This window comes from Bison bison, unplaced genomic scaffold (genome assembly GCF_000754665.1).
Source record: "Bison bison bison isolate TAMUID 2011002044 unplaced genomic scaffold, Bison_UMD1.0 scf7180017864491, whole genome shotgun sequence".
NCBI lineage: Eukaryota > Metazoa > Chordata > Mammalia > Artiodactyla > Bovidae > Bison > Bison bison.
This window is the reverse complement of record NW_011495050.1, coordinates 23225745-23239353: the sequence shown is the minus strand read 5'-3', so window position 1 is coordinate 23239353 and position 13609 is coordinate 23225745. Positions and strand designations below refer to the sequence as shown.

The window sequence follows — 13609 nt, the reverse complement described above, 5'->3', positions numbered from 1 at the left end:
TGTTGCTTCCTGACCTGCATACAGATTTCTCAAGAGGCAGGTCAGGTGGTCTGGTATTCCCATCTCTTTCAGAATTTTCCACAGTTTATTGTGATCCACATAGTCAAAGGCTTTGGCATAGTCAATAAAGCAGAAATAGATGTTTTTCTGGACTCTCTTGCTTTTTCGATGATCCAGCGGATGTTGGCAATGGCTTTCAAGTTGTACTTAATTAGTATTTACTTTCATTTTTCATTTATTTCACTGATTCTTATTCTAACCTACAGGTACAACATCATTATTCTAAGAAAGAAGAACCTCAGCTTGCTAGATTTCAATATTAACATCATGAAGTATCTTTGAGATAGGAAAGGGAATTGAGCACATATTCACAAAAAACATTTCTTGGATGCTCTTATGTAAGTCACTCTGCTTTTCAGTTAGACACACAAAGACGAAATACACTGCATTTAAAACTTAGATCTAGTAGAAGAAATAAGACAAAAGCATTAACACTGCAATATTGATACATAGGAAGTTTAAAAGAATCATAAGAAAGACAAGAGAAAAGGTGATACAGGAATTCAGAGGGGAAAAAAAAAGACTTCTTTTTTAAATTAGTGGAACATCAGATAATAATTAGACATACATAAAACTAAACTTTCCAGAAGTTCAAGAGTTTGGGGGATTGGGGGGAAATCACAGATGTCCTATGAATATATAGTTCCTGGTTCCAGATTAAAACACAGAACAGTGATGTACTGTAATAAAGTAAATAATGAACAAAACCACATATTAAATATACAATATAATAAGAAACTCTTTTGAGCGTCTCCAATACTATTATTGAGAGCCACAGTTCTCGGTCTTCGGGGATCAAGAAACTTGTATTTTCATTGATGAAAACTGTGAACTTTCTCACCAAAAGCTGGACATCTGCCCAAAAAACAATATTTAAATGCAATTCTGGGGGTCCACTGACTCTCTGAATTCTCTGCTCCAGAAAAACTCATTCTACTCTCTTGTGAATCACAGTTTCCATTACTGAGTATAGTGAAAATGAAGTAGAAAACATCTGTATATCACAATATGACCTGAGGTTAGAAAAGAGAGTCCACATGTCTCTCTGTCCTCGTGGGCTCATTATTTCCATATTGTTTCCAGTAGAGGCTGCAGAAGTCATCTCAGCAGCCATAAGCAAGGGCGTAAAAGCTTTCAACAACCTCCCCCAGCTGGCAATAAACTCCCCTGGGCACTGTATAAGCTCCCAATACCTCAAACTCTACTCAATAAGCCAAGAAGACAACAGTAAATATTATCAAATAGGGTACCCTCTGAAAGAACTTGAATTACTTTATAATTTCAATTTGAGATTGAAAACTTAATAAAGCCACCTAATATTTCTAAAGTATTTAATATTATATATATATTGCTCATTTACAATGTCTTCTATGATCTTCATAACAATTTAGTGAAATGGACCATTTGTTGCTATTCAGTTGCTCAGTCATGTCCAACTCTTTGTGACCCCGTGAACTGCAGCATACCAGGCTTTTCTGTCCTCCACCATCTCCTGGAGCTTGCTTAAACTCACGTCCATCAAGTCAATGATGCCATCCAACCATCTGATTCTCTGTTGTCCCCTTCTCCTCCTGCCTTCAATGTTTCCCAGCATCAGGGTCTTTTCTAATGAGTCAGCTCTTTGCATCACGTGACCAAAGTATTGGAGCTTCAGCTTCAGCACAATCCCTCCAATGAATATTCAGGACTGATTTCCTTTAGGATTGATTGGTTTGATCTCTTTGCAGTCCAAGGGACTCTCAAGAGTCTTCTCCAACACTACCTCTCAGTTCAGTTCAGTTCAGTCGCTCTGTCATGTCTGACTCTTTGCAACCCCATGGACTGCAGTACACCAGGCCTCCCTGTCCATCACCAACTCCTGGAACTTGCTCAAACTCATGTCCATCAAGTCGGTGATGCCATCGAACCACCTCATCCTCTGTCGTCCCCTTCTTCTCCTGCCTTCAATCTTTCCCAGCATCAGGGTCTCTTCAAAGGAGTCAGCCCTCCACATCAGGTGGCCAAACTACTGGAGTTTCAGCTTCAGCATCAGCCCTTCCAATGAATATTCAGGATTGATTTCCTTCAGGATGGACTGGTTGCATCTCCTTGCAGTCCAAGGGACTTTCAAGAGTCTCCTCCAGCACCACAGTTCAAAAGCATCAATTCTTCGGCGCTCAGCCTTCTTCACAGTCCAACTCTCAAATACATACATGACCACAGGAAAAACCACAGCTTTGACTAGACAGACCTTTGTCAGCAAAAAATGTCTCTGCTTTCTAATATGCTGTCTAGGTTTGTCACTGCATTCCTTTCAAGGAGCAAGTCTTTTAATTTCATGGCTGCAGTCACCATCTGCAGTGATCTGGGAGCCCACAAAAATACAGTCTGCCACTGTTTCCACTGTTTCTCCATCTATTTGCCATGAAGTGATGGGACCAGATGCCATGATCTTCGTTTTCTGAATGTTGAATTTTAAGCCAACTTTTTCACTCTCCTCTTTCACTTTCATCAAGAGGCTCTTTAGTTCTTCTTTGCTTTTTGCCATAAGAGTGGTGTCATCTGCATATCTGAGGGTATTGATTTTCTCCCAGCAATCTTGATTCCAGCTTGTGCTTCATCCAGCCTGGCATTTCACATGATATACTCTGTATATAAGTTAAATAAGCAGGGTGACAATATACAGCCCTGATGTACTCCAATATAACTAATTTACAGATAACAGAATTGATTTAGGACTCATACACCAGGTCACCACTACTATGTGGCAACAATGAAAGCATTATGGCACTGGAAGAAATCAGATTTCCAAAGGTTGGTACAGTGATTCTTGCCCTTAAAATTCAAGTTACAAACCAATACTGGGTCACAGAATCAACTGAATTGATTTGAACCACCATTTTTTTTTTTTAATTAAAAGGTGAAGTACAACAAAGGTAAGACTGTGATAGAATAGAAATCAGAGTGGATCACAAATAGTAATTCACAATATAAAATTTATTTCACATGGGACCCATTATAGACATACATAGATAAGTACTGTTCGTCTAGTCTAAGAACCCTTCAGTTGTGTCTGACTCTTTGCAACCCCACAGTCTGTAACCTGCCAGGCTTCTCTGTCCACAGGATTATCTCAGCAAGAATACTGGGTAGGTTGCTATTTCTTCTGCCATCTTCCAGACCCAGGGATCAAACCTGTGGCTCCTGCATTGGCAGGCCGCATTCTTTACCACTAAGCTACCTGGGAAACTATTTATGTATATTTTGTTTCAACTGTGTGCACACACATGCATGCCCACATGTGCATAATATGTCACAGCGTGGAATATATTTCTTACTAAGGATCACAGTCAAAAAAATATGAAATATAAATCATCCTTCAATCATTAATAAATCAACTTCAATTGTCTCCTGTAAATGCTCCCACACAAATACAGAGAAATATTGCCTTTGTTAGTATCCCACATTAAAATCTTTAAAAGATAGATTCTAGTGTAATTCTTTATCTAAGTAAAACTTAATGGAAATATGTCTCCAATATTACTATTCATATTCACATAATTAGTACGTCAGTGAGAAAGTGATGATTGCTTCCTCAGTATTTACCAAACTAATCATATTTACAGAGGACTTGGCAACATCAACAGCAAGGTTTGAATATAAATTAACAGTGAGAATTTGTCTTCCCTGTGAAACCCTCAGGGGTGACCTCAGCAGACTCAACCAAGAGAAATTGAGATCTGTTTATTCTGTTTTCCCTGCTTATTCATCTCTTCAAGAATAATAACTCCAACTGGACAGAAATATGTTGAAACTGTCAATGTAATAAACTTAAATCCTCGATTTTGGGGCTGGAATGCCTTGTACTCCCACATGTATTAGGACCACAGGGCAGAACAACTCTAACTCTCAAATAGAGTGAAAAACCACATGTCCTGGAAGTAGTACTGAAATGCTCCAATGATCCAATTTGCCCCCTCCTCCGGATCCTTAGCTATTTCTGATCTGAAAGTATAGTTAAGAGAATCAAGGTACCACTTAAAATAATCAGGCAGAAAAACGTAGGGAACAGATAGGGGGAAGAAATGGAGTATAAACAGAAAGAAAAGTCAAGGTTCAAAAGGGACTGTATGAGCATTCATGTATGCACACTGTTAGGAAATAGGGAACAGTCAAAGGAAGTAAAGGCAGCACTGGGGAGAAATGGAAAAAAAGGAAGATGAGGATAAGTTCAAAGGAGAAAAACAAGCAATGTAACACCAAAATAATAAAAATCATATAGGCATATGATCCTTTATGATTTGTAATATACATATAAATGAATAAAAGTTGTTACAGTGTATGGTCTTACATTCTAAACAACTGAATATATATGCACTTCCTCCCCATACACACACACAGAAAGCAAAATAATTCTAACATCAGAATGCAAGTTATCACTGGGATGGAAGTTCCAAGAGGACAGGAAACACACCTGCACTGCTTACCACTACATCCTCAAAGTCTGGCTGGGACGCGATGACTGCGCCCTGAATGTATGCAGAAGGAAATAAAAGGGAACAGAAGTAAAAGAATATACGAAGAAAATTCCAGGGTTCTTGTCTTCAAAAAACCAAACATCCATACTTAGGTGACACTCAGTTTCTCTGACACAAAATAACCAACGTAGGTAACCAGATATATTCTCCAACTGGTCAAAAGGTTGACTTCCTGCCTCCACATGAGAACAGGCACCTATTTTAACATTAACACTAAATCAAAAATGTTAATATTAATGATTAAATTTTGTATTACTGCTAAAATGGATATGTCCATGATAAAAAATAAACACAATTATATGGCAAATAAGTTTCAACAGCATTATTCTCATCACTAAAGGAATCAATAAAAATTATTTTTAAAAAATAATATCCCCAAAATGTAAACTCCAATTTACAACTATTAAATATTTATACAAAATCCCTAGAACACATCTATTGCACAAAGCAAAGTAATACAACAATTAAATACAAATAAGCAATCCTCTACTTGTAGAATAGCAAATCTGAGATACATTTTGACTCAAAGACTTCCCAAGGGAAGGACTGCGAGGATTCTACCCAAAAGAATTATAAAGGGACTTAGATTGAGTATTACAATTGGATACAAAAAGTGATGGGGGACAGCTGGAAGAACAATAAACAGGCAGTAAAAAGTCAAAGGGCTGGGAGACTTCAGCCAGCAAACAGAAAACGGCAGACCAAACTAGAGAAAAGCTGATTAAAATGAGACCAGAAACTCAACAACACAAAAAACAACCCAATTTTAAAATGGCAAATAACCTGAATAGCCACTTCTCCAAAGAAGATACACAAATGAACAAAAAGTACATGAAAAGATACTCAACATCACTAGCTATTAGGGAAATGTAAATCAAAACCATGAAGTAACACTTCACTCTCATTAGGATGTCTATTATCAAAAGACAGAAAATAAGCGTTGGCAAGAATGTGGAGAAACTGGAATCTTTGTGTATTGCTGGTGGGAATGTAAAATAGCACGATGCTATGAAAAGCAGTAGAGAGGTTCCTCAAAAATTTAAACATAAAATTACCGTATGACCCAGCAATCTAGTTCTGGGTATATACCCAAGGAATTGAGAGCAGACTCTCACAGACAATAAATGTACATCCATGTTCATAGAAGCACTAGTCACAACAATCAAAAGGTGGAAGCAACTCAAGTGTCCAATATGGATGAATGGTCAAACAAAATGTGGTATTTATATTATGGAATATTATTCAGCCTTAAAAAAAGAATTTGGATATATGCTACAACAATGGACGAACCTTGAAAACATTACATTAAGTGAAAGAAGGCAGACACAAAAGGACAAATATTGTATGATTTCACTTATATGAGACGCTTAGAATAGTCAAATTCATAGAAACAGAGAGAATTATGGTCATAAGGTGTTGGGGGAGGAGATAATATAGAGTTACTTTTTAATGTGTATAGAGTTTTAGTTTGGGATGATACAAATTTCTGTACTCGACAGTGTGATGTGAATGTACTTTAATGCCACTGAATTGTATACTGAAAAATGGTTAAAATGATATCATTTTTATGAATACTTTACCACAATTTTAAAAATTTGAGAAAAAACAAGGAAAATAGATTCTGAAATTAATTGTTACTTATCTTAAATACATATAATTTGAAAAAATGGAACAGATTATAGAGGATATAGTGGGTTGAAGAGTGGCCCCCAAAAGATACGTCTATATCCTAATATTCAGAACTTCTAAACAGGATCTCATTTGGAAAAAAAAAAAAAAATCCCTGCAGTTGGAGATTGTTCTGGATTACTGGAGTGGGCCCTAAATCCAATGGCATCTGTCCTTTAAAGAAAAAGGCAGAGGAAAATCTGAGACAGACAGAAGAGGAAAACGCAGACACTCACAAAGGAGAGAGTAATGTAAAAGGGGCAGGCAGGGACTGGAGAGATGTAGCTACAACCCAAGGAATGCCAAGGACTGCTGGCAGCCGCCACCCCAAAGCTGGAGGGGGCAGAAAACGGAGTCTCCTTTAGAGCTTCTGGAAGGACTGCAGCTCTGTGAACACCTTCATTTCAAATTGCTGGCCTCCAGAATTGTAAGAGAATAAAGTTCTATAGTTTTAAGCCACCAAATTTGTGGTAATATGTTAGGACGGCCCTAAGAAATTACCATGGGGGTAAAAAAGAGAAAATGAAAACTAAGAAAGTAGATTTGTTGAGCACAGAACATGTCATTCAAGCCAAAATTTAACTATGTAAAAAGCGAGAGAAAAAGGGAATCCTGAGCTTTGTCACTGAGTTGTAATTTCTGGCCATACGATGTCAGAGGGCAAAGTCCCGTGCACACACACTGAGATGGGCCAGGTGCCGACCCAGGCACACACAGCAGGAACTGGGGGATGGAAGATGTGCAGGTGTGCCGGGGGCGGGGACGACTTAACTGGCACCTCTAACCAAGCCCAGTCGTCCAAAATTTCTCAACTTGGTTCTATTATTAATTGGGCAGGAAGGAAGGAGGTCATGGATTCCTGTTTTGTTTTTTTAATTAAAAAATGACTGACTCAGCTTTCAATTCTTAAGACCTGGATATAAACATTTTTGAAATTTTTTAAAAAAAGAAATCATGTTGGATTAGGAGTATACTTGGTTCTGACATAGTGCCACGTAATTTGCAATGAGAGAAGTTACTCTGTGCTTTATTTTTTAAATCCTTGGCTATCTGCTAAAGAGACTACCTCATGGTCAAAGTGAATATGTGGAACTGTTTGGTTGGAAAAAATAAGATTTATACTGGAGGAAGCAGAACAGTAATACTCTTAAGTCCTGGGTTAAATCCCAGCTATGGCACTTAGCTAGGCTGTCTTGGATACTTTGGTTAACCTCGCTAACTTAAACTCAAATATATCTAGCTGAGGATCACCCTAAAAACTTTCTAGCTGAAAGTACCAAAGATATCTAATATTCAGAAAAGAAATGAGAATTGTATTGATCGTTTTATGCTGACCTAGTTATATTTCATGTCAATATTTTCAAAGAATTCATGCTATTTTTGTTTCGCTTTAGCAAGAGTTTATATGTACAAGGAAGACGACACATATCATACACAATTACGTTCCTCAAAGAGTTCTCTTTAAAGTGGCAGGCAGATTTTTAAATATTTCAGTATAGTACATTATTATCTATACTACTGAAGTTCAATTCATAATAGCACTATAGTATCAGAATTTTAATTTATTCTTCTTTTTCAAATACTCTAAAATACTGCATTCTTTTTCCTCCCATCTGTTTACTTCACACATTTCTCCATCTACCCTGAAATCACCTTCTTTTCTTTACACACACACACACACATTCTCTCTCTCTCCCTCCTCCACCTTCTTTCTGCCTTCATTTCTACATCCTTTCTTCTTGAGTTGAATACAGCCACTAGAGGGCAATAAGTTTACAAAGATAAACGTACTTATCTATAATGAATTAAGATTCACATACTAATAAATTTTAAAACTGTTCATCACAACCTCTAAAGCAGTGGCAATTAGACTTGAATATGAAATCTATACATTTCAGACTCAAAAATTTATCATGGAAAAGGAGTTCATAAAAGCATAAAATAATATTCATAAAAGGAATTCCATTTTCTCACTGAACACTAAAAATAAAAGCTTAATTCACTTACAGATACATAGCAATATTAGAAATCAGGATTCTTTTTTAATATTAGCTCAACTAGAGAAACAAAAACACAAAAAGGTACAATATGCAGGGTAAGTAGAAGAGAATGGATTTCTTCCAAGCCTCCACTGTTACATTCAGAATATGAGGAACTGAATAATGTAGTGGATTTACCAGCCCTTTCTTCTATTTAAATCATGGGGAAATTCAGCAGGTATACTTTGCGGGGAGAAAAACAGCCACTGTAGAGAGAAATACAGGCTTCACTTCTTTTCCTCCCAGTTAAGGATGTGATGGTGGAAAGAAGTGAACAGTCACTAATCCCTAACAGATAATTTTACTAATTTTTGCACAGAATCCAAATTCAAATGATCTTTTTACTCCATGTTTATTTACACTCACACTACAAAACTGGAGCGCTTTTAACATTGACATTTTCCATCACTTTCTTACCCTCATGGGATGTATATCAGCATAAGGAGGTTTTCCTTCCGCCATTTCTATAGAAGTAATGCCAAGGGACCAGATGTCAGCCACACAGTTGTAGCCTATTTCCTGAATGACCTCAGGAGCCATCCAAAACGGAGTTCCTATCACAGTATTGCGTTTCGCCATTGTATCCTGCAAGAACATGACAGATATAACTACAAAACACTAAGGAAACGTATTGGCCAACGTGTTCCTTAAACTAAATATCTGAAACCCTCAAATACTACAGGTCAGATCTGAAATTGACTAGTTTCCTAAAATTTCAGCCAGTTGTGACATGACATATTTAGGAATTTAGAATTCTAAAATAACCAAGAGTCTGCAAGTAACTTAACTCCACTACCCTTCATTAAAGATAGCACTATAACAATAAAACCTACAGAAATAAACAAATGTAGCTTTCCTTTCCAAATATTTAAGCACTTTGATGGCAATATATATTCTTTCATATTCATCCAATGTCTCTTAAATGGTAAATAAAAAATAATTAAATAATACCTAAATCATGGCTTCCTCTCCCTGAAGCAATGAAGTTACGCATTTCTTTTCATAACCCTCAAAAGATATTATCAAGGTTTAGTCACACTCGAACTTGGACAATACAAACCAACAGTGCTTCCAAAAGTAGCACACTTACCGTTAACTGACCAGCAACTCCAAAATCCGCCAGTTTTGCATGTCCTTCTGTATTGAGGAGAATATTTCCAGCTTTTATATCTCTGTGTATTTTTCTCATAAAGTGTAAGTATTCTAGTCCTTTCAAAGTAGATTTGAGAATGGTTGCAATTTCATCTTCTGTTAACTGTAAAGAAATATTTTAAAAACTCAACTGAAATGCTGAGACAACTAAACTCTTACAAGAGAGCATTGTTAACAAGCACTTCTTTCTAAAGATCACTAAACTTTTAGGAAAAGGCTAAACGGTAAAGTACCGAGAACCTCTTTTTCTGATGAAAGAAAATGTCATCATTCAATTTCTCCTTTCTTTAAAATTATCCATGTCATTCCTAAAGCACGTAACATATTCCAAGAATCACCATGACCCTAAGAAATCACTCTTCCCTACGCCATCTAACTCTGAGGTGACAATATGACAGTTATCTGTCCTGAAAAAGTAAATCCAGAGACACCCTTCCCTGCGGTGCCTCCTCACTTTACTGCTGACAGTGGAAACCAAGAGTGTCACACAAAGCAGAGGAAATGCGGAGGGGTGGGCTGCCAAGAGCCTCCTGCGTGAAGCATGGACACCAATACCACTCCTCCTCCCAGTGAGGCACTCTCAACCCACCCAGGTTCTAGACTTCCAACTCTAATAATGAGAACTCAGAAATGAGAATGTCAGAGAAAGACTAGGAGAACGGAAACACAAAAACAGGCCATCAGGGGAAGGAAAAAGGAGGGGCGAGGTGCAAACGTTAAGACTTTCTATACCGATAGCACCAGAGCCAGTGCTATCTGTACCAGGCATTGTGCTAACAGTTCTACATGCGTTAGCTCATTTATCTTTATAACAACCCTATGCAGTAGATTATCACCATTTGACAAAAGTAAAATACAGGTACTCAAACAAACATGTACATGAGTGTTCACAGTAGCACTAGTCACAATGGCCAAAAGGCTAAGACAACCCAAATGTCTATCACAGAGGAATGGATAAACAAATTATGGTATACACAAACAATGGAATATTATTTAGTCGTGAAAAGGAATAAAGTACAGACATGTGTTGCAATGTGGATGGACCTCGAAAACATTACGCTAAGTGAAAGAAGCCAGACGCAACAGAAAGCACGTATTGTATGATCCCACTTATATGAAATGTTAAGAATAGGCAAATTCACAGAAAAAGAAAGCAGACTGGTGACTGCCAGGGACAAGAGGGAGAAGTGGGATGGAGAGAAACTGCTTAAAGGATAGCAAGGTGATGAAAATATTTTGGAACTACACAGGGGTAGTAATTACACAATGCTGTAAATGCACTAATGACAAGGAATTTTTCCGTTTAAAATGGTAAATCTTATATGAATTTTCCTCAATTTAAAAAAACTTTTATTGTGTTAAAATTTCTAAGCAAATTGCCAGGTGGTTTACATTTGCATAAAACACCAATATATACTGTCATAAAAATACTGCACAGACCACGTAAAGCTTTGCAGGCCGTGGATAAGGAGTCTGGATTATTTGAAAATTCTAATACTTTTAGGAACTGATTCTCTACCTCAGACCAGATGGACTGACTTCATGGTCCACAGAGAGCAAGCACTATATTCTGAAGCTGCACTATTCAACACAGTAGCTCTCCAGCATTTGAAACATAGCTAATCCAACTGAGATATGCTATAAATATAAAATATACCAAAGTTAAAGGCCTAGTACCAAAAAGGAAATGTAAGGTATCTCTAATAACGTACATACTGCTTACACAGTTAAATGACATTTATATACTAATTATATTATTATATTTAAAATGTGTTAATGTTATTAATATTATATAACATAAAATTAGTATCAGTGAAAAAAATGTTTGTCACTCTGTCAGGTCCAAGTCTTTGTGACTCCATGGACTATAATGCCAGGCTCCTCTGTCCATGGAATTCTCCAGACAACAATACTGGAGTGGGCAGCCAATCCCCTCTGCAGGGGTCTTCCCAACCCAGGGAACCTACATCTCCTGCATTGCAGGCTGATTCTTTTCTGTCTGAGCCACCAGGGAGGCCCCGCCTATACTTAATACATTAAAATTAACCTCATCTGCTGCTTTTTTTTTTTTTTGAATGTGGGTACTAGAAAGTTTAGAATTATATACGCAGCCCACGCTAGGTTTCTACTGAACAGTACTGCACTAGGAAAAGGGTCCAAAAGAGCAGAGATCTTTGTCTGGTTCACTGATGTATCTGCATCAGTGCATACACTGATGGAACCACACCTGGCATACAGTTAGCAATCGATAAAGAATGAATGAATGGGTATAGACTTGTAGTTACTAAAGGAAAAGAGAAATTCACATCTGATGGCCCCAGTCTTTTAAACTTAGTGGTCTGCAGCCCCGGTGGGTGGGTAAGAGGCAGGGGTGCTAAGGGGCCACCACACCACTGCACAGGAATGCGAAGCGGTGGTGCTGTCTTACGGGCCCGGGTTCTCTCCGCTCTCCCGATTCCACATCCCTACTATAAAGATTAAAGAGCTCAGGCTGTTACAAAAGCAGTACCAGTCCAAAAAATTGTGTCATGTTTAGTCACTCTAATGCTGACCTTTTCAGTTACCTAGACTTCAATTTTTATCCTCCTAGCATTCCACTATTTCCAACCAATAATTCAACTAATCCTTCATTAACTTCTTGGCTTGTTGTCTCTGCTCCTATATCCTGTATTTCAGAGCCACACTAGAGAAAGCTGAAAATTAAATGGACCTACTATACTTAGGTCTCAGGATGAATCTGATTTCAGTGCTGTAAAGCAATGAACACTGTAAAGCATTTGCCACTGGACAAATCCACAGAAAGACTAAAGGAAGACTTGCCAGAGATAGTTGATTCATGAACTGTCTGGTTTTGCTAAATGACTTTCAAGGTTCACTCCAATTCTATGATTCTATAACATTACAAAAGATCTTCGTCGTCTTTTCTTAATAAAAGACTAATTTGGGCATCCATTTTTATTTTTCACTAATTTGGGCATTCACACTAATTTGGGCATCTGTTCTTTCAACAAGTATCCACTGCACTGGCTCTCTTGTATAAGTCCTGCTAAAGGTGCTGGGTATACAGTGGTGAAGAAGCTGACAGTACTAGTTTTTATGAAGTTTACAAGAATACCTGAGGCCACAGCCAGTATTTGGCCCTGAATTAATAAAGGTGGAGAGCACAGATCTGAAGCAAACATGAAGTTTCTGAAGTCTCTTTCCCATTATGCTTTTCTCTATTCAGTAATAAATCCCTCCCTCTACTTTAGGGGTTCATTTCATATCTTCCCTCTAATCAAAAAAAAAAAAACGATGCAATAGCCAATGATTCTAATAGTACACGGATATGTCTTAAAATTATTTGTGTACAGTATTATTCTAACAATCCCTTTGAATATTAAGGCTCAAATGTGGTATCTGCACTTTAAGACTTTTAACTTCAATTGCAAAATGAAAGGTTTGTATCCCTTGAAAAAATCATTTTAACAATTAACAAGTAAACAAGCATTTTCTAGAACACAGAGACATCATGTTGACTTAAATTTTTTAAATTAATTTACAGTTATAGAGTCTTTTATATGAGTTTCACACAAACATGAATGCATGAATTAGCCTCAATATAAGCACAGAGTAGCAAGGCTTGTTCCAAAGATGAGATTCAAAGTATGTATTCAACAAAGAGTAAAGGCAGCCAAATTTCAGCCTTAAGTGCAAAAATTTCAGGTAAATCTTGACAAATTTAGAAGAATAAATGTTTATCTGGTCTCTATTAAATATCAAGGGTAGCAAATGCGCTTTGGAAAAGAATAGTATCTATTTCAACATTTAAACCACTCAACATATATTTTGGGTCACAGAGTGAAAAAGCTGGCTTAAAACTCAACATTCAGAAAATGAAGATCATGGCATCCAGTCCCATCACTTCATGGGAAATAGATGGGGAAACAGTGGAAACAGTGTCAGACTTTATTTTGGGGGGCTCCAAAATCACTGCAGATGGTGACTGCAGCCATGAAATTAAAAGACGCTTACTCCTTGGAAGGAAAGTTATGACCAACCTAGATAGCATATTGAAAAGCAGAGACACTACTTTGTCAACAAAGGTCCGTCTAGTCAAGGCTATGGTTTTACCAGTGGTCATGTATGGATGTGAGAGTTGGACTGTAAAGAAGGCTGAGCGCCGAAGAATTG

The 13609-nt window shown here is 37.4% G+C and overlaps 1 protein-coding gene across 1 annotated transcript in view; it reads right to left on the bottom strand.

Annotated features, from left to right (window-relative positions):
- Positions 1–13609, bottom strand: part of STK3 (serine/threonine kinase 3) — a 305086-nt gene that overhangs the window by 217859 nt on the left and 73618 nt on the right. The window contains exons 6-7 of the mRNA XM_010863559.1: positions 9375–9539; positions 8702–8869 (exon numbers count right to left, since the gene is read on the bottom strand). Coding sequence (XP_010861861.1) covers positions 8702–8869; positions 9375–9539 — 333 coding nt within the window. The remainder of the gene's footprint in view (positions 1–8701; positions 8870–9374; positions 9540–13609) is intronic.